General features: G+C 42.9%; 1 protein-coding gene across 2 annotated transcripts in view; it reads right to left on the bottom strand.

Annotated features, from left to right (window-relative positions):
• Positions 1-24,354, bottom strand: part of ZNF292 (zinc finger protein 292) — a 474,880-nt gene that overhangs the window by 200,219 nt on the left and 250,307 nt on the right. For both annotated transcript variants that reach the window (XM_085611081.1, XM_085611082.1), the window contains exon 5: positions 12,911-13,113. In XM_085611081.1, coding sequence (XP_085467207.1) covers positions 12,911-13,113 — 203 coding nt within the window. The remainder of the gene's footprint in view (positions 1-12,910; positions 13,114-24,354) is intronic.

The raw sequence follows: 24,354 nt of genomic DNA, 5'->3' as shown, positions 1-24,354 counted from the left end.
TTAGAGTCTTTTGGGTCAAGGGTCTGTTTGAGTAGGGGAAGTATGGATGCCTTCTTCCACAATCTGGGAAACATGCCTGAGCTGAATATGGCGTTCAACAGCAGTGTAAGTGCTGTCCCAATGACCTCTGAAATTTGTTTCAAAAACGACGCTGGACAGGGATCAGAGGGAGCCCCAGAACAAATGGAACTCAAAAGTTTAATCGTATCTTGTATCTCAAGCGGACGAAATTGGTTTAAGATCGGTATAAGGCTAGTGCTATCTGGTTTCGCCGGAAGCGGCCGCTCTTCTTCCTTTTTGTCAGCTAAGGTAAAAGATGGATTCCACCTTCTGTTTAAATAAATCAGTCTGTTTATCGCAGAGTTCAGAGATGCTTGACCTCTTAGGGACATTCGGATTAGCCAATTTCTTAGTTTTAAAAAGGCCCTTCGAATTAGATTTAGCTTGTAAAATTTGCCCCGCAAAAAACTTTCTTTGGGTGTCCAACACTAGCTCCTTATAGATAGCAATGCTATGTCTATAAGCTTCCTTATTTGTACTTTTATAGCCTCTCCGCCAAGCTCGTTCCAGGCGTTTGCAGGCCAGTTTTTGATTTTTTAGTTCGTCCGAATACCAGGGGGCTCAGGGTCAGACAAGTTTAGGGGTCCACTTCTTTACAGGGGCTAGTATGTTACAGGTTGCATCAAGCCATTGCATATAGGCCACTGTAGCCTCTTCCACTCCAGAAGGGAGGGGACGCAATGAACTCCTCAAAGATTCTTCTAGTTCAGTGCTGTCCACATGTTTCCATGCTCTAGTTTCAATCTCCTGAGCGGGCTTTAGGATAGCTCGATGGCTCGCGGGAACTTCAATTCAAATTGAATAGCACTGTGGTCGGACCACAGTAAAGGGAGAACTGCAGTGCAGCCTAGGTCTGGGTGATAACAATATATCCCATCCAGAGTGTGCCCTTTATCATGTGTGGGGGCATCTACCAACTGCTTGAGGTCTCCAGCTCCCATGATCTGCTCCAGTAAGGAAGTATCGGTGTCAGAGGGAACCTCAAGATAAAAGTTAAAATCCCCCAGAACTGTGAAGGATTCTAGGCATAGCCCTGGAGTTTTGAGAGCCTGCCAGTGTTGAACCACCAGGAAAATGTGCTGATGTTTCAGCTATGTCCAGTGGCACAGAGGGTCCACGAACCCACAGCACCAGATTTGTTGCAATACCACTTGGCCGTGGTGTTGTCCATGAAAGCCTGCACTAGCCTTCCCTTGATGGACGGTAGAAAGGCTTTTAATGGCAGTCCGATCACCCGGAGCTCCAACAGGTTAACGTGGAGCCTGGATTCCACCAGAGACCTCTGATCTCCACCTTTCCCAGATGGCTGCCCCAGCGCATGAGTGACGCATCTGTCACTACTGTCAAAGGAGAGGGGTCTGCCACTGACCTAATTGCAGTTTGTTAACCACTGCAGATCTTTTGTAGTGCCCTTCGAGAACTGGCTCATGTCTGAGAGATTGCCCTGATCCTGCACCCACTGAAACTTTAGGTACCACTGCAGAGAACCATATGCCAGTGGGCATGTGTCACAAGCAGGATGCAGGAGGCCATTAGGGCCAGCAGCCTCAGAGTCAGTCTCACTGAAACACAGGATAGAAGTGGAAACATCGGTTATGATAGGCTGAATATCCTGGTCTTTATGTTCAGGAGGATAGGCCTAAAACTGCACTGTGTCCAGAACAATTTCAATGAAAGGAGCATCTGAGAAGGGATCAGGTGTGGCTTTGGCTCACTGAAGTGAACCCCAGCGAGTGCAGGAGGTCCGCCGTAGTCTGGAGGTAGGAGAGAACTTCCTGCTCGTCGAGATAAGGAAAAAACTGGCACTCCTGATTCCTGCAGCCAAGCTTAAACCGCCATCACCTTTTTGAACAACTGAGGAGCACCGATAAGGCCAAAGGGGAGCACAGAAAATTTAAAGTGGTTGTGACCTACTGTGAACCACAGATAACGTCTGGGCAGGCAGACAGACTGGGATGTGGAAATGAGTGTCCTGCAAGTCCAACACTACCATCCAGTCTCCCGGGTTCAGGACTTGTGTGAGCGTGACGGCATAGATCTAGGATACGACACAGGCCTTCATCATTCTTGGGCACCAGAAAGTATCAGGAATAGCAACCATTACCTACTTCTAATGGCAGCAGCCTCTGTATGGCTCCCATGGCCAAGAGAGCAGCCACTTTCAGACCGAGTAAGGAGAGATGGTCCTCCGTCAGCCTGTCATAAGTGGGCAGCATGGATGGAAGGTAGTGAGGAAGGGGGGGGTGGGGGGGGGCGAGGGAGTAGTCCCCTCAGACAATCTGGAGTCCTCCAGTTGTGTAGGTGATGGTGTTTCCTGATGCCCACTGGTTGCCCATGATGGTCAGATGGTAAACTAAAGAGGCTTGGAGGGTGAGGTTGCCTGGGTTTGGGCAGGTGGACTCTGCTTAACTCTGGGCGCCTGACCCACAGGGAGTGTGGGTACCACGTCTTCGGTCACGCAGCAGCCTCGGTAGCTTGCAGGCAATGGTTGGACAGGTAGAGACACGACTGGAAGCCCCTTCCGTGGCCAAGAAAAGAGTGAAGGGCAGACTGGGGTTGACGGGGGCCATTATCTCCGAAAAGAAGGGAGCCATCAAAGGGCATGTCCATAAGCGAAGTTAAACATCCCTGGAGAAGCCTGTAGTCCTCAGCCAAGTGTGGCGCCGCAATGCCACCGACAAAAAAACTGCTTTGCCTAGTGAGTCTGTCGTGTCTAGCCCACATCAGCTTGTGAACTTAGCTGTGTCTGTCCCATCAGCCATATATTGGGAGAGTATGGACCAGACCTCCGCTGGGACCTTAGACAGCACCTGAACAACTGAATCTCAAAGGGAATGGGAGTAACGGCCCAAAAGGCATGCAGTGTTCACACACCGCAATGCCAGGCTGGCGGAAGAAAACACTCTTACCCAAGGTGTCCAGTCTTTTGGATTCCCAATCCAGTGGGGTGGTAGGGAATACTCCAGGATTTACTCAGGAAGTGTAGGCTTGGACCACCAACCACTCCGCGGTGGGGTGTTGGGTGAGGCTAAAGGTGAATGCGTCTCCTGGGGCAATAGCGGCAGGTAATTGTCCTGTGCATAGGAGCAACTGTGCAGGGCTTGGACCCGGCCCAAGCAAGACGTCCGTCAAGGATTCCTTAAATGGGAGAAATAGTTCTGTAGGGGTGACTCGTGGTTGAAGCACCTCCATCAAGATGGGCCAGTAGTTTCTCAATTCTTTCAGATCTAAACTAGCTTTCTTTAGGAGCAGTCTAACCACCACCTCTTTCCTTAGTTTTAGAAATCACCCAGTAACAGTAGATTGCGTTTACTGATAATGGATCTTAGTAGCCCAGCAATGGTTTGTGCGGCCATATGAAAGAGTTTGAGGACCGGGTTCAAAAGGGGATCCCGGTTTGGAATTTAGGAGATAGTTTAAAGTTTCCTCTTCTGTTCATAGGTTGGAAACAAGAGAAAGGATTGAATTCCCCTAGCCTCTTTACTCACACTGACATTTTGTGCAGACTAACTCTTCTATGGTCAGGAGATTCCTGTTCCCTCTTTTCCATGAATTCATTATGGATAAGGATTTTAGACTGAAAGAACAAAGTCACATCATCGCAAAAAGTCTGCATGCCTTCTGGGTGATTAGCAGTGTTGAGGAACGGCAGGGTATTTATGGTTTTGAACAACTCTCCAGAGTAGTCGGGAGCATTTGTGATTTTCTCGGTGCAGAATTTAGAATTATCTTCAAAGACAGCCTCTTCAGAGCTTTACATTTCATTTTTTCCTGCTGATTGTATTCTCTGCATCAGACCCATTCTTGTCTACAACAGGTTTGCCTCAACAATTTAAGTTGGTCAGAGATCCAAGGGGCAAAAGGTGTTTCCCTATTGCAGTCTCTAATCTTAAAAGGGGTAAATTCGTCAAAGGCCATGCAAAATCATCCTGAAAATTATTCGACAGCCAAACTAACATCCTCCAGAGCAGTGACATTTTTATTGTTTAGGGGATTTGAAAATGCCATCTTTGAAATGCCCTTCCAGACCAAACTTCAAAATTTCTTCTTCAGAGCCTCTCTCTGGGGATTCCAGGGCAATGAAAAGCCGACAGCATGGTGATCTGACCAGCTTAGCAAGAGGGTCTGCTCAAACTTCAACACTACGATGTTAGAAAAGATTCCATCTAGCGTGTGCCCTACGCAATGAGTCAAAGTCACACAATTCCCATGAGGCACAGGGTCAAGACTGATTTGCATATAGCTGGGTTCAAACTGGAATGGCATGGTGAGCAAACAAACGAAGGATTTAGGCCCAGATCTCTGTACTGGGGTGAATGTGTGACATTGTTCTGCATTCTGTCCATCAATAATTGTTTTTGCATTTGTCACCCCGAGTGGGACGGGTATGCCCAGACGTGGGTCCCGTGCTCGCCATGCCATTGGAATCACGCTATCCTGGCTGAAGAGGGGTGAAACCCCGAAACCAGTTCTAGGATGCTTGGTTCCAGTCCAGGGAGGACCTGGCATGACAGTTTGGGCTGGATTGTTCCCATGAGGCACAGGGTCAAGACTGTTTTGTATATGGCTGGGTTCAAACTGGAATGGCATGGTGAGCCAAAAAACGATGGATTTAGGCCCAGATCTCTATACTGGGGTGAATGTATGACCTTGTTCTGCATTCTGTCCATCAACTGTTTTTGCACTGTGCAATGAGTAGGCGCATTGACTAATTGAGTGAGTCCATACCTCGCTGAGACTAGCTGTACCCATATCCATTAAGTCCACCAAATAAAAACTGAAATAACCTAAAATTTTGCAATTAGACTTATCTATGCAAGGATGAACTGCCCTGTTTCCAGTAAAAAAAAAAAAAGTAGATCTAGGTCCCAGAGGGCAATAAATCAGAAGCCACAAAAGGACGCTCTATGATGGAGTTTGTGATTGAAACTCAATACCTCACTGAGTGGACCCTTTGGCCGCTTCCACTGAGCAGTGGAAAAAGTCTATAAACGATGGCCAAGCCACCTCCTCCTCCTCCCCATCTTCTCTGAGAATGGAATAGCGGGGGGGATCACTACTGCTAAATTAAGATCTGAAGATTTGAGGGCCCAGGTGTCTGTTACCATTACACAGTCAGGGTTTTGGGTAATATGAATTCAGCAAACTCCAGACTGTTTTCAATTAAGGAGCAGGCATTAATCAAGTAGCCCTTAACCTTTTTCACTTCCCGTCTCGCTTACAGTTCAGAGCGAACCAACTTCCTTAGTTGTAGTAAGTCTATATAACTGTACAGGAGCACCAACAAAATATGCCCACCAGCACAAGTTACAGCATAGCTACCCAATCCGCACCACAGCCATTTTAATTTATAGGCCGAGCACCTAAAGAGGTTGAGAAGGTGCAGATTGAGGATAGGACGAAGTCCACTGTCCTCCTTTGCCACCAGAAAGTAGAGAAAATAACCTACTTCAGATGCAGGCACCTTCTATATAGCTCCCTTAGCCAAGAGTACCAGAGTAAGCAGAGATGGTCCTCAGTTAGCCGATTGTGACTGCAACACTGCCCACTTACAAAGGGGAGGGAAGTAGCCCCTTAGGATGATCTGGAGAATCCAGCGATCCAGTGGGGCAAGTGATGACGTATCCTGTCTCACACTGGTTGCTCATGATGGTCGAAGGGCAAACAAAAGAGGTTTTAAGGCAGCCGCCCCCTGTCCCACAGTCTGAGGCCTGCGTCTTCGGCTGTAAAAAGGATGGGAAGATATGGGCGAGGCTGGTGACCACTTCCAGGGGGAAGAAAGAGGCAGAAGGTGTATTGCGGTTGATGACAATGGGTAATAGACTAGGCCAAGGACCTGACCATAGCTCTGCTGTCCTGAAAGCGCTCCAGCGCTGAATCCGCCTTCTCTCCATATTGGTGAGAACCATCAAAGGGCATGTCTTTGAGGGAAGACTGGATATCCCCTGAATAGCAGTTGTCCTTAGCCAGGCAGAGCGCCACAAGGGCACTGACGAAGAAATGGCTCTGCCCAGCAAATCTGCCATAGAGAGTCCACACCATATGGTGAACTTTGCTGCATCTCGCCCATTAGCAATATTCTGGGTCAGTAAGGCTCGGACCTCCTCCAGGACCATGGGCACCACTTGAATAACAGAGTCGCATTTCAAATGGGAATAATGGCCCAAGAGGCACCAACTGCAGTACTAGGCTGGCAGAAGAGAACATTCTCTTACCAAAGTTGTTCAGCCTCTTGGATTCCATATCCAGTTAAGTGGTAGAGAACACACCAGGGTTAATTCTCAGTGTGGAAGCTTGGACCACCAAGCTCTCCGGGGTGTGGTGCTGGGTAAAGAAGCTGGGATCTCCAGGAGCGGTGCAATGACAGGCAATTATTCTATGCAAAGGAGCCCCTGTGTAGGGCTTGGACCTCCCCCTTCCAAGTAGACCATCTGTAAGGGCTTCAGTGAAGGGAGATTGGGTTCAGAGGGGGAGACTCCTGGTTGAAGCACCTCAAGGCATTAGTCTTGAAAGCTACCACAGGCAACTGAAAGTCTAAAACCTCAGCAGCCCTACACAGTGTTGAATGAGGTGTCTAACCCGCTGGCCTCCGACAGTTCCTCATACCAGTTGTCCTGTTCTTCGGGGAACTGGTAAGCATAACTGCCCTTAAAACCCTCCCATTTATCTCCTTCTCAAGGTCTGTCAAATAAATAAGGAACTGGCTCTGCTCTGGGAAGCATGGACCTGGTCAGGGCCGGAGTACGCGACGAGCATGTCCCTCAGACTCAGTCGGAGTCTGGAAAAAATATGGGGGCAGCAAAGCCTTGGAGCGTCGCGATATTGGAGCCGGTGTCGAGGAAGGTCCTGGTGTAGCTGCAGCTCCACTAAATCCAGCGAAGGATCCTTAGGGCCTGACTAGTGCTGAGTGCAAACCTACTGGCGTTGATCCAGTGGGTGCCCCTCCCGTGCCTATGGGCCACAAAGGCGTGCCCGAGGGGCCAGGCTGCCCAAATATGGCCACATAAAATTAAGTTGGTAGGGGGTTGTTCTGGCTTCGGAAAAATCAGGGAAGCACCAAATGGACCAAGGATCAGGAGTCGCGGGGCTTAAAGTGGTGACACTCCTGTGTCTCATTGGAAGACTTTGATTGATACGGCAAAGTCAAAGCCATCTTTGACATTTTAAGCTTGTGAGAGACTTACCAGACTTCAGACTACTTGGAATGTGACAATGAAGGTTGGGACGGGTTGTCAAATGGTGCCGGGACTTTCCAGCCGAACGTGGCCTTGAGCGACATGGAGTCGACCAATGTCAGGCAGCGAGGAGATTTAGGGAATGCTCCCTCAGCGCCTTGAGGTGCATGGCGCGGCAGTCCTCGCAGGTCTTGGAAATGTGATCCTGCTTCAAGCACCACAAGTAGGGATGTGTCACTGACATTTGCCTGTGACACATCCCACATAGTTTGAAAACAGATGGTTTCTTGTGTGACATATTTTAACACTAAGATAAAAATCTTTAAAAAAAGGTCAAGAAAATGTCAAAAATGACAGTCAAAAAGGGACAGAGGGGTAGCTCAGGCCTGATCATCGCTCTCTGGTGTGGAAAGGAATTGACGTCAGAGCGCCGAGATGGCGCCCATATAGGTACCGCACATGTTACTTTCGGTGCCTAAATAACGCAGAGCAGAACAGTGCCACCTACCTGCGTGCAGGAGTAACGATCACAAAACTTCCAGATTCTGTCCGATGCCTAGGGGTAATTCTAAGTTAAGGAATCTGAGCCTAAAAGACTATACGATAGATGAAATATCTGAGGAGAAAATGGAGAAAGCAGCAGATGAGTTGGCAGCTAGTATGGCCCCAGGAGAAGATTGGTTGCCATTAGTTTTACAAGATTAACAAGCCTAAAAAAACTAACATTATTAAGAAAGGTTTTTTAAAAAACATCTAAGAATGTAATCATTGAGTAAGAGCCTATATATCGCTAACATTAAACTTAAATAACGAACAAATACAATGCAGCAGCTACAGACCTGTATTGTTAAATGTACACAAAAAATAGATATCGGCTAAAAATTAGCAAATGGGTACAAAAGGATGGTTGGTAGTTAGATACACCTGTCACATGCCCAGTTTGTTCCTAATAATTCCTTCACATCGAAGGACAGGGTCACATATTATGGCAAGTACAGAATGATAAAAAGTATGAAAAAGCTGTATCCCTACATGTGGAGAAAGCTTTTGATTCGGTGGAATGAAGGTATCTGTTTAATATAATGGTGCAGATAGGCATAGGAACAGACATCATCCAAAAGGAGGTGTTAGTACTAAAGCCTATTTGGTCCAGGGCTTTGGAGAACAAATGGTGTGGACCATATAAGGTAGTTCAGAAGAACTAAGGTTAAGTACTTGGTGGGAACAGGTGCCACAAGGCAACTTAAAAGGTTGTTCCATGTGAACAGACGGAAGCCTTACCTCCAGATAGATTACATAATGATTATCATTGCTATAGCAGAGTTGGAAGAGGAAGCCTGTGAGCCTCTTTCCTGGCCTACTGCATAAAAACATGAAGGGTGGCACTGTGGAAGGGGTTCAGCTAGCCAGAGTTAAAGCCCGAGCAGCAGAGGAGAATGTAGGGAGATGTTGGGACCATTTGTCAACCTCTTCTCGCTGACTCCAGGGTTGACACCTGTTTGGGTGCATGACAGATACAGGAGACAGCCTGCCAGTGAAGGGCAAAATGTACAGAATGTCTGGCCTGGTTCAGGGATACATTAAGGTGGAAGTTGCCAACATGTTCGACCTGGGGGGTTATTGAGAGAAATCAAAGTCTGTGATCTAGTCCTGTGGTGCTAGTAGCAAAACAAGGGTCTACTGACTTGCGGTTCTATGTGGACTACCGAGCCCTCAATGAGGTAACCAAGACTGATGCCCATCCAATCCCAAAAGAGGATGAGCTTGTGGAGCAGTTAGGTGCTGCAAGGTATTTGAGAAGCTTGGATCTTATCAATGGGTACCTACAGATTGCTTGGCATCATTTACAAAGGAGAAGACTGCATTCACAATACCTGAGGGGCTATATTAGTTTAGGTTGAAGAATGGTGCTGCCACTTTTCAGCGCCTAGTGAACCATGTTCTCGCAGGGCTGAAGGAGCAGTGTGTGGCCTACCTGGATAGCACTGCGATGTTCAGCAATTCATGGCAGGACTACCGAGGCACCTAGGAAGGTGTTGCTTAGGACAAAGGAGGCAAAAATGACCATCAAAATGAACAAGTATCAGGTAGAGCAGACCTCAGTAGTCTATCTTGGGCATGAAGTGGGAACTAGAAGATTTGTCTGCCGGATGCCAAGATGCAGTCTGTGATGGAGTGGGAAGTGCCTACTACCCTGACTGAGGTGGTCTCTAGTTCATAGTTTGCCACAAAGTTCCTGATAGACCTCATGAGTTCTAAAAGGGCCTTCACCTCAGTCTGGGTAGTAGGCACTTCCCACTCCCAAACAGAGACTAGCAGACGTTGGCCCCAGTCCTAGTCACAAGCAAAAGTCTTGCAGAGCTTCTCCTCTTCGCACGGCTCGACTGGCTTCTTGACGGTTGGCAGTTTTGGGAGTCTTGAGCTCGCCATCTTATAGTCATTTCCAGACACCAAATGTGAATCAGAGTCAGTCTTTGAAGTTTATGTTAAAGTACGCTCTTCTCTGCCCATCCTCCAGAAAGAAGACCGCCACAGCAGGGGCAACTACAAATCGGATAGCACCACAACACAGGCCATGCATTTCTGCACAGTGTGTGTGTATATTATATTCATATGCTGGGTGTATGTGTGACTGTAAATGCTACATTAAATGAAGGATAGTGTTGTGCAGTGCATGTATATTACATGCATATGCTGGTTGTGTGTGCGACTGTGAAGGGTACAATACATAGTAAACTCTGGGTTCCATTTTGGAAGATCCAGGGCTAACTGGAGGAACAAGAGGAGAGGAGGTAGAGACCAATTTATGAATTGCGGCATTCCTGTAAGCTAGTTGGGACACGCTGAAGGAAGTGGAAGAGCCAGGCTCTTTAGTACACTTCAACAGATGCTCTTTGATCAGAGAGGTCAGTGGGAAGGGGCCAAGGAGAGGGGGTTGAGGCCCTGGTGTAACCTTTTTTTGATACACATCACTGTAACAGACATCCAAGCGCATACCTCTAGTCACTCCCATGGCCTGGGTTGTGGTGCTATTCGATTTGGAGTTTACCCTGCAGTAACAGACTTCTTTCTGGAGGAAGGGCAGAGGAGAGGGTACTTCAAATAATCTTCAAAGACTCAAGATCCTAAATCACATTTGGTGCTTGGAAATGGACTATATGATGGAGAGCTCAAGACTCCGAAAACTGTCAAGTAGCCAGTCGAGCCGTGTGAGTAGGAGAAACTCTGCAAGACTTCTGCCTGGGACTAGGTCTGGGGCCAACGTCTGCTAGTCTCCCAGCTGGGTGAAGGGACATCACTCAGGGAATCCCCGATCACCTGCCAGTGGAGCCTGGAGCACCCGCACCTGCCTGCTTGCAATGACCAGTGTGCCCTGCGAGGGAGTGGAGAGCACTGGAGGAAGTGAGGTTCACTGGGAGACCCCGGAGATCAGATCCCTGTAGGGAAGTGTGAGGAGCAGAGACAGTGCTGCACCAACTGGGAAATCGTCTATATGCAGATTTTAAGTTGGAGACCCCGTATGCCAGATGCTCCCAGGGGAACTTGCCCTCCAGGGAGCAGTTCTGTGCAGAAACACTTTTGGCTTTAATAAACAGTAGGAGTAGGATACTTGGACTACTAATTGAGCTCAATATTGCCAACTGTTGGAATAACCACTAAAGCTAGCGAGAGTAGATTTAGACTCCGGTACCCACCTATGCCTTGACCTCAGGGGGCTGTGTGTATGGTTGTGAATGTCATTTACTTAGTGTTTGTATATAAATACTCTTTTCAAATAGAAAGTATTTTCCTGGACAACTATTTACCGCTACTGCTGAGCATATTTTGAGTTCTGAGCCTGTATTCACCCCACTGTGACTCCATCCCCAAGAACCCACACCGCTGAGAGCCAAGTGCTGAAGGAATACTTGGCCCAGCTACTCAGTAACCATAGTAGGTCAGGCCCAGAGACATTCAGAACAAAAGGCCTCAACCTTCACAGTTGGGCCCAGTAGCTCCAGCTTGCTCCGTGGGCCTCTGTAAAGGGGTTCTGACAGTGGTTAAACTCTAAAAACGTCCAAACTACATGCTTCAACTGAAATGGGAGGGCTCAGTTTATTACATATGGAAATGTACTGGATTGTACAGCAATTGAGGCAGCCTAAACATACTTGGAAGGAGATGACCCCTGGCTACATGCAAGTCCCTAAAAAGGGGGTCAGTATCAACTGCTCACGAAGGACTCAATAAGCGGAAACTACTCAAATCCTATCATACATACATTGTGGTATGCCTACCACAGAGCACATAATGTGGTGGGGACACATGGAAGGATTTATGTCAATTCACCCTTTCAGAAGAATGGAGATGTTATTGGCAGTACACTTCTGTCATGAGAAATGCTAAGGATTAAAAGGAAACAGATGTTGAATGATGAGCTGCATGACAAGTTTAACACTTGCAGAACTGTCAAGAATTGACTTACCACAAGTTCAATGGTGGAAATATAGGCAACTTATTAATTGCCCCCACACACCTCCTAGGTCCACTACCACTAGAATCAGCCCAATCAGTTAAACATACATTTATACATGCATACCTTGGGATCCTACATGTGAATGTTTTTTGGTTTAAACAGAATAAACATCAGGTTTTCACAACACACAACCACGCATCTCAAAATATGGTAGGAAAAAGATTATCTATAAAAGTATTTAAAAGATTAATTGGAATACTTAATCCATATGCACTGCAAAAGGGTTAAGGGAATACAGCGCGTACAACTAAACTACTTCAAGAACCTACATAGATATCATTGTTTACCTCGCCAACTACAATCTGTTAATTTAATCCGCACTTCCCAATTTTGGAAAAGTACACTGCCCGGCTGTAACACTGTGTCCAAATGGAGGGAATGTGACAAACTTACACAATACTGAATTAAGGTCTGGAATACTATACAAAGATAAACTGATAAAACTGATTGCTGCAAGGCAGAGATGGTTTGCAACATTGCTTGCAGTGGTAAAAGTGGGTATACTGAGGCTATGGAAGATGTCAAGAATACCAGCATGTGATGCAAAACTCAGACTTTTTTTATGCTGGTCTATGAAAATGTAATATATAAAATAAACAAACTAAATGTCTAAATTTTAAGATATATGGGAAAGTTTTCTTACTGGATGAAAATGAAGATACAAAAAGTACGGAGGAAGACTGGTGAAACTGAAGGTGGGGGTGGTCGAGGGAGGCAGGTGGAGGGTGAGGAAACGGGAGCTAAACAGTAAAATCTCTTTACAGTTAACACTCGAAGGAATTTGTAGAAGGCTTTCTGGATGCTTATGTGTTATATAAAAAAATAAATGGCCACATGAAATTGTACCTTAACTCCTTTTTGCAATAAAGAATTGCATTACAGTCACAACTCCACTCCACTGAACATTATTTGCTTTATGGTGCTAAAATATCTATGGTGACAGCCATTTAATATTATCATACACTGACTTGCTTTTAACTGGTGATCTTGTATTAAAATCAACTCTAATCTTGTGTTACAAAAGTTGAGAAGGAAACAATGTTTATAACATTACCATTTTCAGTCAATCATTCAGAGAAACTGGCAACAGTATCAGAAGAATCTTAGATTAAAACAGACAATACTTGTGTTAAAAAAGGAACACATTAAGAGTACTTACTTCTTCTATTAACTTTAAATTTGGTGACTGTGAACAAAGGCAGACAAGGTAAATCTGTTTAAAATTGCCCTTTGTTCTAAGATCTTGGTGGTCTGAACAAAGCTTTGCTAAAATGGTTGCTTGGGTTATATGACTTGCTTTAAGCAGATGTTTAATTCGCATCTCCAGAAGAATGGGTGCCTCAAGGGCAAGATACTCGTTCACTGCACCAAAACAAAAGATTAAATATTGTTACATTCTCAGAACCCGAAAAGAGCTAGAAAGCATTAAATATCACCGACTTAAAGAGTTAATAAATAACTTTCCAAAAGCACATAACACGTTTATAAAATGGCAGGATATTCCATTAGTTCTGCAATTAGTCAGTTCAATTGGTCCGTTCAAAGTTTGCTTTTATTTTTATGACAGCTGTGTACATAAATTTTTTATTTAGAAATAGAAATGTAACCCTAAGTATTGGATAATTACACCCCCAGCATCTCTTCTCCCTCCAAACACACACATACATACATACATACATACACACAGGGCTGAGAATGCAGGCCCCAGAGTGTAAGGAGAACAAGTAGATGAGTGAGACTTGAAAGTTACTTACTTGTAACAATAGCTTTGCAGTTTCTAACTAGGAGGGCCATATGACCTGTATATCCCATAAAGTTGTTGCAGGTCTCAAAGTTAATGTTCTTTTTTCTAAACGTTCACATTTTCTGGTGTCAGCCATGGGTGTGCCTGAAAGTAGATGACTTCACTATACTAAGGCCATCATATCTAGCACAGCCCTTCGATTTCTTTTAATGCGGCTTGTTTGCGAAACACCTAATTGTCTGTGAAATATCATACGGAATGTACTGTTTTAAGCTCAAACGTTTACTGGATATGCAAAAGGAAAATTTGCTTACCTGTTGAAAATATGCCTTTAAAAAGGCAATATTTTCTGCCCTTTTTAGTTTCAAAAATCAGTTCCAATTACTAAAACTTGATAGGCTACATATTTAATTGGAAACACTACTGTAATATTTAATTCCAGAGCCAGGCAACGTTTCCATCATGCATTGCAGGGTCTGTGATGCAGTTTGCTTTGAAGGAGAGAAAAAGAATGTCTAAAGTAAGCAAAGTCTTTTCACCAATGTTATTCGCAAAAATGGAGGCAAGAAGGGTGGTTATGGATTCAGAGAGAATGGGTTGCTTGTGTCTGGTTCAGCAATTCAAGCTGGACCTTTCCTACTGGAACAGGACCAAGACTAATTTTAATATGGCTGGGCCTAATCTGATGTGGCATGGTTGCCAAAAGAATGATGCGAACAAATGTGTTACAGCATAAAAGTTAAATATTTTTACAACACTAAAAAATGGATATGGCAACAAAACCACACAAAATGAATGTGCACTTTGCACAGGTTAAGAGACTGACAATGATTATGATGAAAACATAGTACAAGCACTGTATAAAAGCCTTTTAGAAATGAAAAACATTCACATAGTGTGTTTAACATGACCAAGAAGTGATTTTCTGATATATGAAACAATACTGAAATGATAATTCATAAACATTATCTGCTATTCTACAAATGAATGCAAACTAAAATGATGAGTCTCAATCAAAATTGTGCAAACGTTTATAATGAATGTAAGCCACCTTTCATTGCTTCCATTGTAATGCACCATAGACATCGAAATGTTGGTGCAAAAGCTATATGCAGTTATTTAGATGAATGACATTCTGTGCTGAAGCTTTGTATTGATAGGGTCTTAGATTTCCTAAAATGATATTGTTAATGAGTTTAATAAAATTATTATTTTGCATGTAGTGACTTTGTTCATTGTGGCAATAGGTCAATTAGGATTAAACATTTCTATGCAACAATTCTTGGACAACTTCTATTATTTCATATAAATGTTTAATTTATTTCATTATGCTGGAGTCTAATTACATAGTCATTTCTTAATTAAAATGCACTGCCTTTATATGCATTAAGTGGCTTTTTCCTTAGGCTTGCACGTTTCCATGAACTGGTGAGAAGGAAACTTGCTACAATTCTCACTAACAGTTCTGGCCCCTTGATATATCTCTGTAAAAAGAAATTGTCCAGAGATTTTCATTTTTTATTTGTGCCTTTGAATAATTATCGAAGTTTTTTAGATTGGGTAGACATTGCTAATCCAGGCCGAATTTTTCTGGACAACATTTTTAAAAATGGTGGATGTTTTGCAGTGATGATGTAATATTTCAGGAACCATGAGGACTATATACTTCATTTTGGTGTCAAAACATAGGTTGAGGGTCAAGGAGTCTTTTACAGACAGAAAAATAACTTTTAAGAGTAACCCTTCTGCCATTTTCCAAAATGGCAGCTCTATAATGATGCATCTTAGCCATCATATTGGTATTTTAACATTGTTTGTGTTTCAGGTGGATTCAAATTCGACAATGTGAGAAAAGCAGGTGGTAGCAAAGGATCTTTACCTCCAGCCAGTGTTGCTAACATAATCTGAGGACTCCTTCAACAAAGTAGTATGTGTCATACACCAAACTAATCCAAAAGAAAAATTAACATCAACTGTGGCTGGACAGAAGAGAGGTTAAGACGCCGCAGAAATGTGGCAAGACCAAGTTCACAAAAGATTGAAACTGATGGGTGAAGATGATCAAATATTTTATCAATGTAATAAGTGCTACGAGTCTTCTACAGTGGGAAAAAGTCTGCAAAAACTTAGCAGAAACCAGTGAATCACAACAAGAATCGGAGTCTTCTGAGAAAGCAAAAACAACCAGACCCAATGCCCATCCACTTAGAAGAGAGACAACTACCCCTCATCCATTTCTAACAACGATCAGAAAGCAGGGAATCTTCAATGTGTTCTCTGTGGTTTAGCCAGAACAAGGGCCAAAGAGATTGACGAAAGAACGTACAGAGTATGCGAGTCTCAAAGAGCAAACCAGTTCCTATCTGTAACTAGTTTCTTCCAAGATGAAGTTTTCAGTCGAGAAGTTGACCTAAACAGAGAGGTGAATGTATTGCATTGTAATTGCATTTATATAGCACTTAATACTCCTGATGAGCCGTCGAAGCGCTTTTTCGGCGAGTAGCGCGCTACTCCGGAACCCATAAAGGATTAGTGTTGAAAATTAGTACAGTGAAATATGAAACTAATTTGAGTGGTGGATATGTTATTCAGTTATTTGGATGGAGAAGGGTAGGGGAGGGATAGAAGAGGGAAAAGAGGTTTGCATTTATATAGTGCTTGCTACCCCTGATGGGGTTTTGAAGCACTTTTTTGGCGAGTAGAACACTACTCCGGAACCTATAAGGATTAGTGTTGAATTAGTATAGTGAAATGTGAAAGTAATGTGAGTGGTAGATATGTTAGTCAGTTATTTGGAATGAGAGGTGTTGGGGAAGGATAGAAAATGGAAAAAGGTTTGCATTTATATAGTGTTTGTTGCCTCTTATGGGGTGTTGAAGCGCTTTATTGGTGAGTAGCACGCTACTCCGGATCCCAAAAAGGATTATTGTTGAAAATTAGTAGAGTGAAATATGAAAGTAATTTGAGTGGTGAATATATTTTTCAGGTATTTGGATGGAGAAGGGTAGGGGAGTGATAGAAGAGGGAAAAAGGTTTGCATTTATATAGTGCTTGCCAGCTCTGATGAGGTGTTGAAGCTCTTTTTTGGTGAGTAGGACGCTAGTCTGGAACCCATAAAGGATTAGTGGTGAATTAGTATAGTGAAATATTGAAATTTGAGAAGTGAACATGTTAGTCTATTATTTTGATTGAAAAGGATAAAAGAGTGAAGGATTTAGACTTTTTTTTGGAGGTCATAGCAGTAGGAAGAGGCTTTGGGATGAGTAAAAATGAATGTGGAGGGGAAGAGTCAGAGGGAAGATCAGAAAGACTTGTACTGGGGATCTGTATAGTAAAAAGATATCAGATTATGCAAGAAGGGGTAGAGTATGGGAGAGTCTAGAAAGGGTTATTTTGTGGATCATAGTAGTGGTATGGGATAAATGAGAGAGTGGGTGTAGAGGATCTATTGATAGAGGTATAGGGTGAGAAATAAGATAGTGCATTGGATATGCTGAATTGGAAGAAAGTGATAAATATATAGATCCATAAGTACATGGAAAGTATATAGATGCATAAAGCAGGTAGGTATATGTAGATTAAAGATATTGATAGAGCTATAGGATGAGAAATAGGGTAGTGCTTTGGATATGCTTTTTTAGTAGAAAAGTAATAAATATATATATCCAAGTACATGGAAGGTATATAGATGCATAAAGGGAGTAAAAAGATGCATTAGATAAACACAGATTTTCTAGTGTTATTGTACTTTAAAAATGTATTTGTATTCATTTTTTACAACATAATTATTCTACATGTTTATACAAAGCAATACACAAAGATAGGTACATATCTATAGTAAAAATAAATGCTTATATACAGAGGGATATGCTGTAAATGTCTGTCTGTGTAAGGTGCTTATGTGAGGAAGAGCCAATTCTGGAGTAGTTTTCTGAAGATAAGGTGGTTGTCCGTGAATCTTATGTTGGGGGGGTAAAGAGTTCCATAGTTTGGCTGCTTTAACAGAGAAGGATGTGCCACCCATGTTTTTTTTTTGTATCTTGGGATTTTGAGGCGAGGGCCACTTTAGAGCGGAGGTTCCTTTGTTGAATTTGTTTGGTAATTTTATTACTGATGAAGTGCGGTCCCATTACATGTATTGCTTTGTGGGTGATACAAAGCAGCTTGAATGTTGATCTTCTGGCAACTAGTAACCAATGCAGGGCTTTCAAGGTAGGTGAGACGTGGTCTCGCAGTTTGAAATGCAAGAGTAGTCTGGCAGCAGAGTTCTGAATCCATTGTAGTCTTTTCATGGATGTTAAAGGTGATCAGCGTTAAGAGGCTATTGGCGTAATCGAGTTTGGACAGAGTAAGGGAGATGGTAGCTTGAACCTGGTGTGAAATTCCCAAATGAGGGAAAATTAGTCACATCGTTTTTATAGTGACAAAGCTTGATCTTGCTAGTTTGTCCACTTGGGCATTCATCGATAGCTTGGAGTCCATGGTCATTCGGAGGTTTACTACTTCCTTTGACACTTTAGGCGGTGATCCCAGTTCATCAGGCCAGGTGGCAAGCAGGTCAGAATCTTTCCAATCGCCACACATGAGTATTTCCATTTTGGAAGCATTCAATTTGAGATGGCTCTCAGTCATCCACTGATCCACGGCAGCTCTGAGACAACGGAACATTGTAGAGTTTCCAATGTCTTTGGGGCATTCCAGTTGAAGGAATATTTGTGTGTCATCTGCATAGTTATAGCATGTGAGTTGAAATTGATTGATCAATACCGTTAATGGCTTCATGTAGATGTTGAAAAGCACGGGCGAGGTGATAGCGCCTTGAGGGACCCCTGCTTTTGTGTAGTATGGCTTGGACGAAAAAGGTGGGGTATGAATGACATTAGTTCGGTTTCGGAGGTAGGACACAATTCAGTCTAGAGCAGTCCCCTCTATGCCGGCTTCATAGAGTCTTTGCTTCATAGTGTCATGGTCAACCGTGTCTAAGGCAGCCGAGAGGTCCAAGAGGAGTAGAGCAGCAACCCTATTGCGGTCAACTGTGTTCTTCAGGTCATCCCAGATGGCAAGGAGGGCAGATTCTGTGCCTCTTCCCGGACGGAATCCTGTTTGGCAGTCTGAAAGTATGGCATTCTCTTCAATGAATCAGTTTGTCCAGAAAAGGTCCATTTGTAATGGGACTATTTGTCAGAGTTCAGAGGGTCCAAGTTATTTGCATTAGATTTGTATGTCCACCCGAACTGCATGCATGCTTACATTCGAAAATATGAATGTACAATGAGCTCCCAGCAGCAACGCAACAGCCAGCCTTCAGTTAATTTTGCACTCTTTGAAAAAGAAATTTAAGTTTTAAAGCTACTCGAGTGCTGGCTACGGTTAACACTCCGCGAGATCAGAAAAATAATGGTCAACATTGATGAAACTGTATTGACCCCTAATAATGAAATTAAGATTTTCCTGGTGAGAATGTAGAATGACAGAATTTGTTTTTGTCAGTCTAACAAAAACAATGGGTGACGGATGGCGTTCTCAGTCGATTTGACTCCTGACGTTTTTGCTGCCAAAATAAGATCACAGGATGCATTAAAATCTGCAGATACCATTTTAAGAAACATCCTGAAAAATTTAGACTTTGGACTTAATGACAAATTGTGTGATGGCCCAGAGCTCTGCTAATCATGGCAGTCAACAAGAATGGCTGATGTTGTCCTAACTTTTTTTTACATCATTGTTTAATATCACCAAAGCAAAACTGTTACAAACTAAAGTTCTTGTATTTAGAACAGAAGCAGAATACATAGATGATTGCTTCGAAGGCATAAGCAAAGAGGTGGAAGACCATCCCATTTCCTGTGCAAATGTACAGTCTTTTCCAAATCATGTTTTATGGATTGCATCACTGCAAAAAGAAAACTACGCTACACATGACTGCCTACGCAATCAATGAGAAGAGCAAAAGTAGAGAGCTAATCACTTCAATTAGCAGGATTGGTGTATCAACAAGCTATAATCGCATAGTACGGAGCACGAATTTGTTAGCAGCTTATGCTGTAAAATCTTGTGACTGACAATACAATACACCACTTCCAAGTCATTTTACCAGGAAAGGATTTACAATTGCTGCTCTTGACAATTTTGAAGACTGTTCTTGTTGATCTGGATCACCCAGCACATGATACTGCCATAGTGCTTTTTCAAGACTGTACCAATAAAGTAGCTGCTGGTAAACAAGCGGTGTCAGCTGTAGGCTTAAACAAAGCAAACTGCAAACTTATAACCCAACTGCCTTGCCACCGTGAGCAAAATCACAAAGCCATCAACACACCCCAGTCTACCAGAAAGTTTCAAAGTGGTTATTCTACTTGATGCGGAGGTCCGCAAAGCCGATTTTATTGAATTTACCATATTGCTTATTTGGTGTGGGCTGAAGGATTTAGAAAAGCCAGTTACTCTGTGGGTTGGAATTCATGCACTGATCGCTCACAATACCATCCCACTGAAGAAGGTTGGGTGTTTATCAGTAATATCCTCTCCAGTCACAAACTACGCAACAGTATACACAGCTCTAAAAACATTTCAGCTTGAAGACCAGCCTATCCAGTCAATTTTCTGCGATGGTGTTTTCCGTATTTGTAGCTGACAGTTTTTTGCATTAAAACGCTTTCTGGAACAAGAATGCCATAATATTAGGTTTTGCATATCTTATCTCAGAAGTGAACAAGGCACAGAGAGCACTTCATTCAAAAGACATAATGCAAAGCCAGGCAATGTTCAATACAGTCAGTTCAAAATCAGAAATCCAAGTTTGTAGAGTTTGTCAAGGAATGTGAACAAAAATCAGAACTTTGCAAGTAGTGGGGAAATATCTTTACAAATGATCGCTCTATTGAAAAACTTGGTACATCTTGATCGTGGAGGTGATCTGGAGTTGCACGTGAAGATTGTGGAGTCACGGATTACTGCGTTTCGCGAGTCTAATTGCATGAACTACCTGAGATATCGGTCTTGGTATTCGGAAAGAGTGAAAAAGCTAGAGGTGAAAAAACAATACTTCTACAGAAAATTCATCCTAAGACATTTTGTGGTGAAAGACAGAGGGAAGGTTCAATGCTGTGGTTCCAGATATGAAACTCTAACAGACTATTCATAGATCACAGAAAAGCTCAAAGGGGGTTGTTGGTCAGACACGTAAAGCTGAATAGGTTGCTCAATGCAGATAGTTTATTATGAAGTCCTTTCTAAGTGCAATGTTTTCAGAGCGATGACAAATTCAAAATAAATGGACCACCGTTAAACTGTTCCTCACCACAAACTTGTGGGAAAGAGAGGGGAACTTTTTAATAAACATGTTGGCTGCCTTCATTTTATGCAGCAGCAAAGAAACCCCCTTAAAAGGACTGAGCCTGTGAGACTAAACTACTTTGTGACCAAACAATGTGGTTAACGATATAAAAACATGTGTACTAGATGTCCTGGATCGAAACTATATGCAGAACTGAAGCATGAGAGATTTGTATAAAAGAGAAAAAGCGGTCTGCCAATCATTAAAGCTAAACTTCCATGCTTTAATTGCCATAGGAGTTTCGTCCAACCAGCCACCACAAAACCGGTTACAAACACAACAAATTTTGCAAGCACATAGAGAGATGGATGTTGTTAAAGAAAGGGGGGTATTTATTAAGGACATTCTGTCGCATGATCTTCTAACAAATGCATTATTTGATGGAGATGCTGCAACCAAACCAGTGAAGCACAAACTCGCACAAGAGTTTGAAAAAACCTTTTCAACTAAAGAATTTCAATTCAAAAAGGTTTCCTCATTGAAAATTGTTATGGACTGTATGACTTAATTGCGAATGGCCAAGATTTCATTCATGTAATACTTCTGAGAGTTCATTCAAACTGTTTTACAGATAAAGTCAGAGTGCACCTTGCAAGAACTGCACATTGACTTTAAAAGTTATCTGTCAAAGTATGTGATAGAATCAGACAAAAGTGGACCAACTGACCGTGCCTGCATCAAACATTCTACATCTATACCTGTGCAATTTGATAAATTCTGGTTATCGACATCAAACAAGATGAACTTGGGAGATGTTAACTCGCCAAAAGATTGCTGATGCTTCAGTGAACACTAAAGTTCCAACTATTTCAAGTGGAATTATTGTCAATGAGGAGTTGGTGCCTGCAGAGATATATTTAAAAGGTATGGGTATTTGGGTATTGTCAAATGACCAATATTATTGTGTTACTTAGATTTGTTGCAATATTCATAAGTCAAGGATTGTCAGAGTTATGGACACGTATTGGAACAGGTGATAAGACACTGAATCCTGCTTCATATTCTGTAGAAGAAACTTGAGCCTGAGATGTCCGTGTTCTTATCAAGCACATATTCTTACGAGTTATGACACTGAGCAAAATTAGAACAAAGCTTGGAGCTTTAACTGCTGAGGGCATTTAGGCAGCTTCATATGAAAACAAAAAGGTCAGAGAAAAGAGGCTTAAAATTGTCTCTCCAAGCAATATTTATTTTACAGGTTGATGTAGACTTCCATAAAACCAACAAAATCTTTGTTTTCAGCAAAAAAAAATTCAACATTGCTTAAAACACTGGAATTTTGCCTTTTTGACTTGAATTAAGTTGCAAACAGATCACACTATCTAAATTACTGGTTCCCGTGGCCCTGATTTCTACATCAACCTGTAAGATAAATATTGCTTGAAGACAATTTGCAGTCTTTTCTCAGACCACTTTGTTTTGATATGAAGCCGAAATATTGCTATCATCGAATACTAAGGACGCTTTATATTTGGATTAGGACTTTTTTTCTTTTGGAAATAGCAATATTTTCCCTGAAGAAGTCCAAGGGTTGTGGGGCGAAACAAGTTGGCTGTACTTGTGCATCCCGAAAGTGAAATTACTATTAACAAAAGAATATCGTTACCATACAAGTCAACTTGTTGCTTCATTTGGGGGTTTTCTTTCTAACACTTAGTTTCGTTGGATGGATTATTGACATTGTAAGAGATGTGACTACAGTGATATACAGCCTGTCTCATTGACTAAGTACTAGAGTAAGATAGTGCTCCTTCTTCTATTTGTTTTTTGAGAGCACATCGAAATTAGGAACTACACAGTGTGCGGCATTTTATATACGACAACTGTCCTTTGCATTTTTTCGATGCACAAAAGAATATTGTAATGTTCATGTCATTTTCTGACAATCTTAAGTGTTGAAATTCTATGGTTCAAGAGCCAGGCTTCTCACTGCAAACTCTGTAATGTTGGTACTTTCTCTTGTGCTTAACATCTATGTCTGATGTGTCTTTAAATAAGGTGTGGCTTTTTTTCTTTTTTTTTAATCAAATTATATATACTATATGAATAAGTTACTTACCTTCTGCAAGGAAATTGTTATTTACTTTGTAAGCAACCGTTTATGGCATGTAGTACTGTAGCTTCACATGCTGTGCATGCATACTACTTCCCTCTAGCGTTGGGTTCAGACAAGTGCAACTTTTTTTCTGGAAAACTCTGAGTCATGCAGGACCATGCAATACATGAGCGCTCTTTTGACAACAAGTGTGTGGAGAACTTGTTCTGCTACAGATTGTGGATGTAGAAAGTAGACTAGAAGCTCCATGGTCTACCCGAGATAGAAGATAAGACACCATCTTAGGTAGGACCTTAGGGTTTGTTAGGAGGACTGCCCTATCGCGATGTACTTGGAAGAAAGGCTCTACCAGGATAAGTGCTTATATTTTGCTTACCCAGTGAAGGGAAGTAATAGCTACTAAGAGGGTTACATTCCATGAAAGGTACTGGAGATTAGAACAAGCATTGGTCGCGTGGAATGCAAAGATGGGGGCTGCAGCAGGAGAGAGGCGCGGAGGCACGCGCGCACCGGCAAACACGCGAGTGGTGCGCGAGCAGCATCGCCCAAAGTGAAAGTAATTGCACGTTCACGCGAGCGTGAACGCAAGCATTAGGCCAGCAAATGCCGGTGGGAAGCACTTTTAATTCCCACTTACAAAAGTCAAGCAACAGCGCATGCGCTGCTGTAGGCTCAACCTAAAATTGAAGGGGTTTAAAAGGAGGGCCCATTAGCCTGGTGAAAATATAGGTTCCACACAGGAGCGGGTGGTAACCCGTTTGAGCCCTTCCAAGGAGGCTTTGATTACAGGTACTCTGAATAGAGACCTGTTGCAGGTATTGCACGTAAACTGTGACCACAGCTAAATTAAGTCTAATAGAAGCATATGTGAAGTATGACTGTTGCAAATGTAGAAGGTAAAAATGTCTAGGACTGTTGGAATCGGAGACTTAGTGTTTTTAGGGAAACCGTAATGTACAAACCGTTTCCATTTGGCTGTATGACATGCTCCGATAGTACGCTTGCGGGTCTCTTTCAGAATGGTCATGAACTCTGCGGGCAGGTTTAGGTATCCAAATTCGAGGACTTTAGGAGCCAAATCGCAAGACTACGCTGTTTGGGGTTGGGATGCCTGAGAGTGTCCAACTTTTGAGAGAGAAGATGCAGTCTGTTGGGATAGCTTCCCATGAGGCACTACAGTGGTGATCCAAGGCTGCCTGAGGCAGGCTGAAGCTGCTAAAATGAGGGTCAGGGATGTTTGCTGGAGCCTCTGAAACTTAAATGGTTAAAGCAGGAGAGGCAGAAAAGCGTAGGCAAATATCCCTCACCTGTTCATGCATTGCCCATGGACTGTTTGTGTGGGACCCTCGAGATGAAGTTTGGGCAGTTTGGGTTTTCAGCAGTGGTGAGCAGGTGTATGTGCAGGAACCCCCAAAATCGGAAGTAGGATTTGGGACTGGAGTTCCCACTCATGAACCAGTTGATGCA

The sequence above is a fragment of the Triturus cristatus genome, chromosome 6, assembly GCF_964204655.1.
Source record: "Triturus cristatus chromosome 6, aTriCri1.1, whole genome shotgun sequence".
In the NCBI taxonomy this organism is placed as follows: Eukaryota; Metazoa; Chordata; class Amphibia; order Caudata; family Salamandridae; genus Triturus; species Triturus cristatus.
Note: the sequence above shows the minus strand (reverse complement) of the source record. Positions and strands in the feature narration are given on the sequence as shown.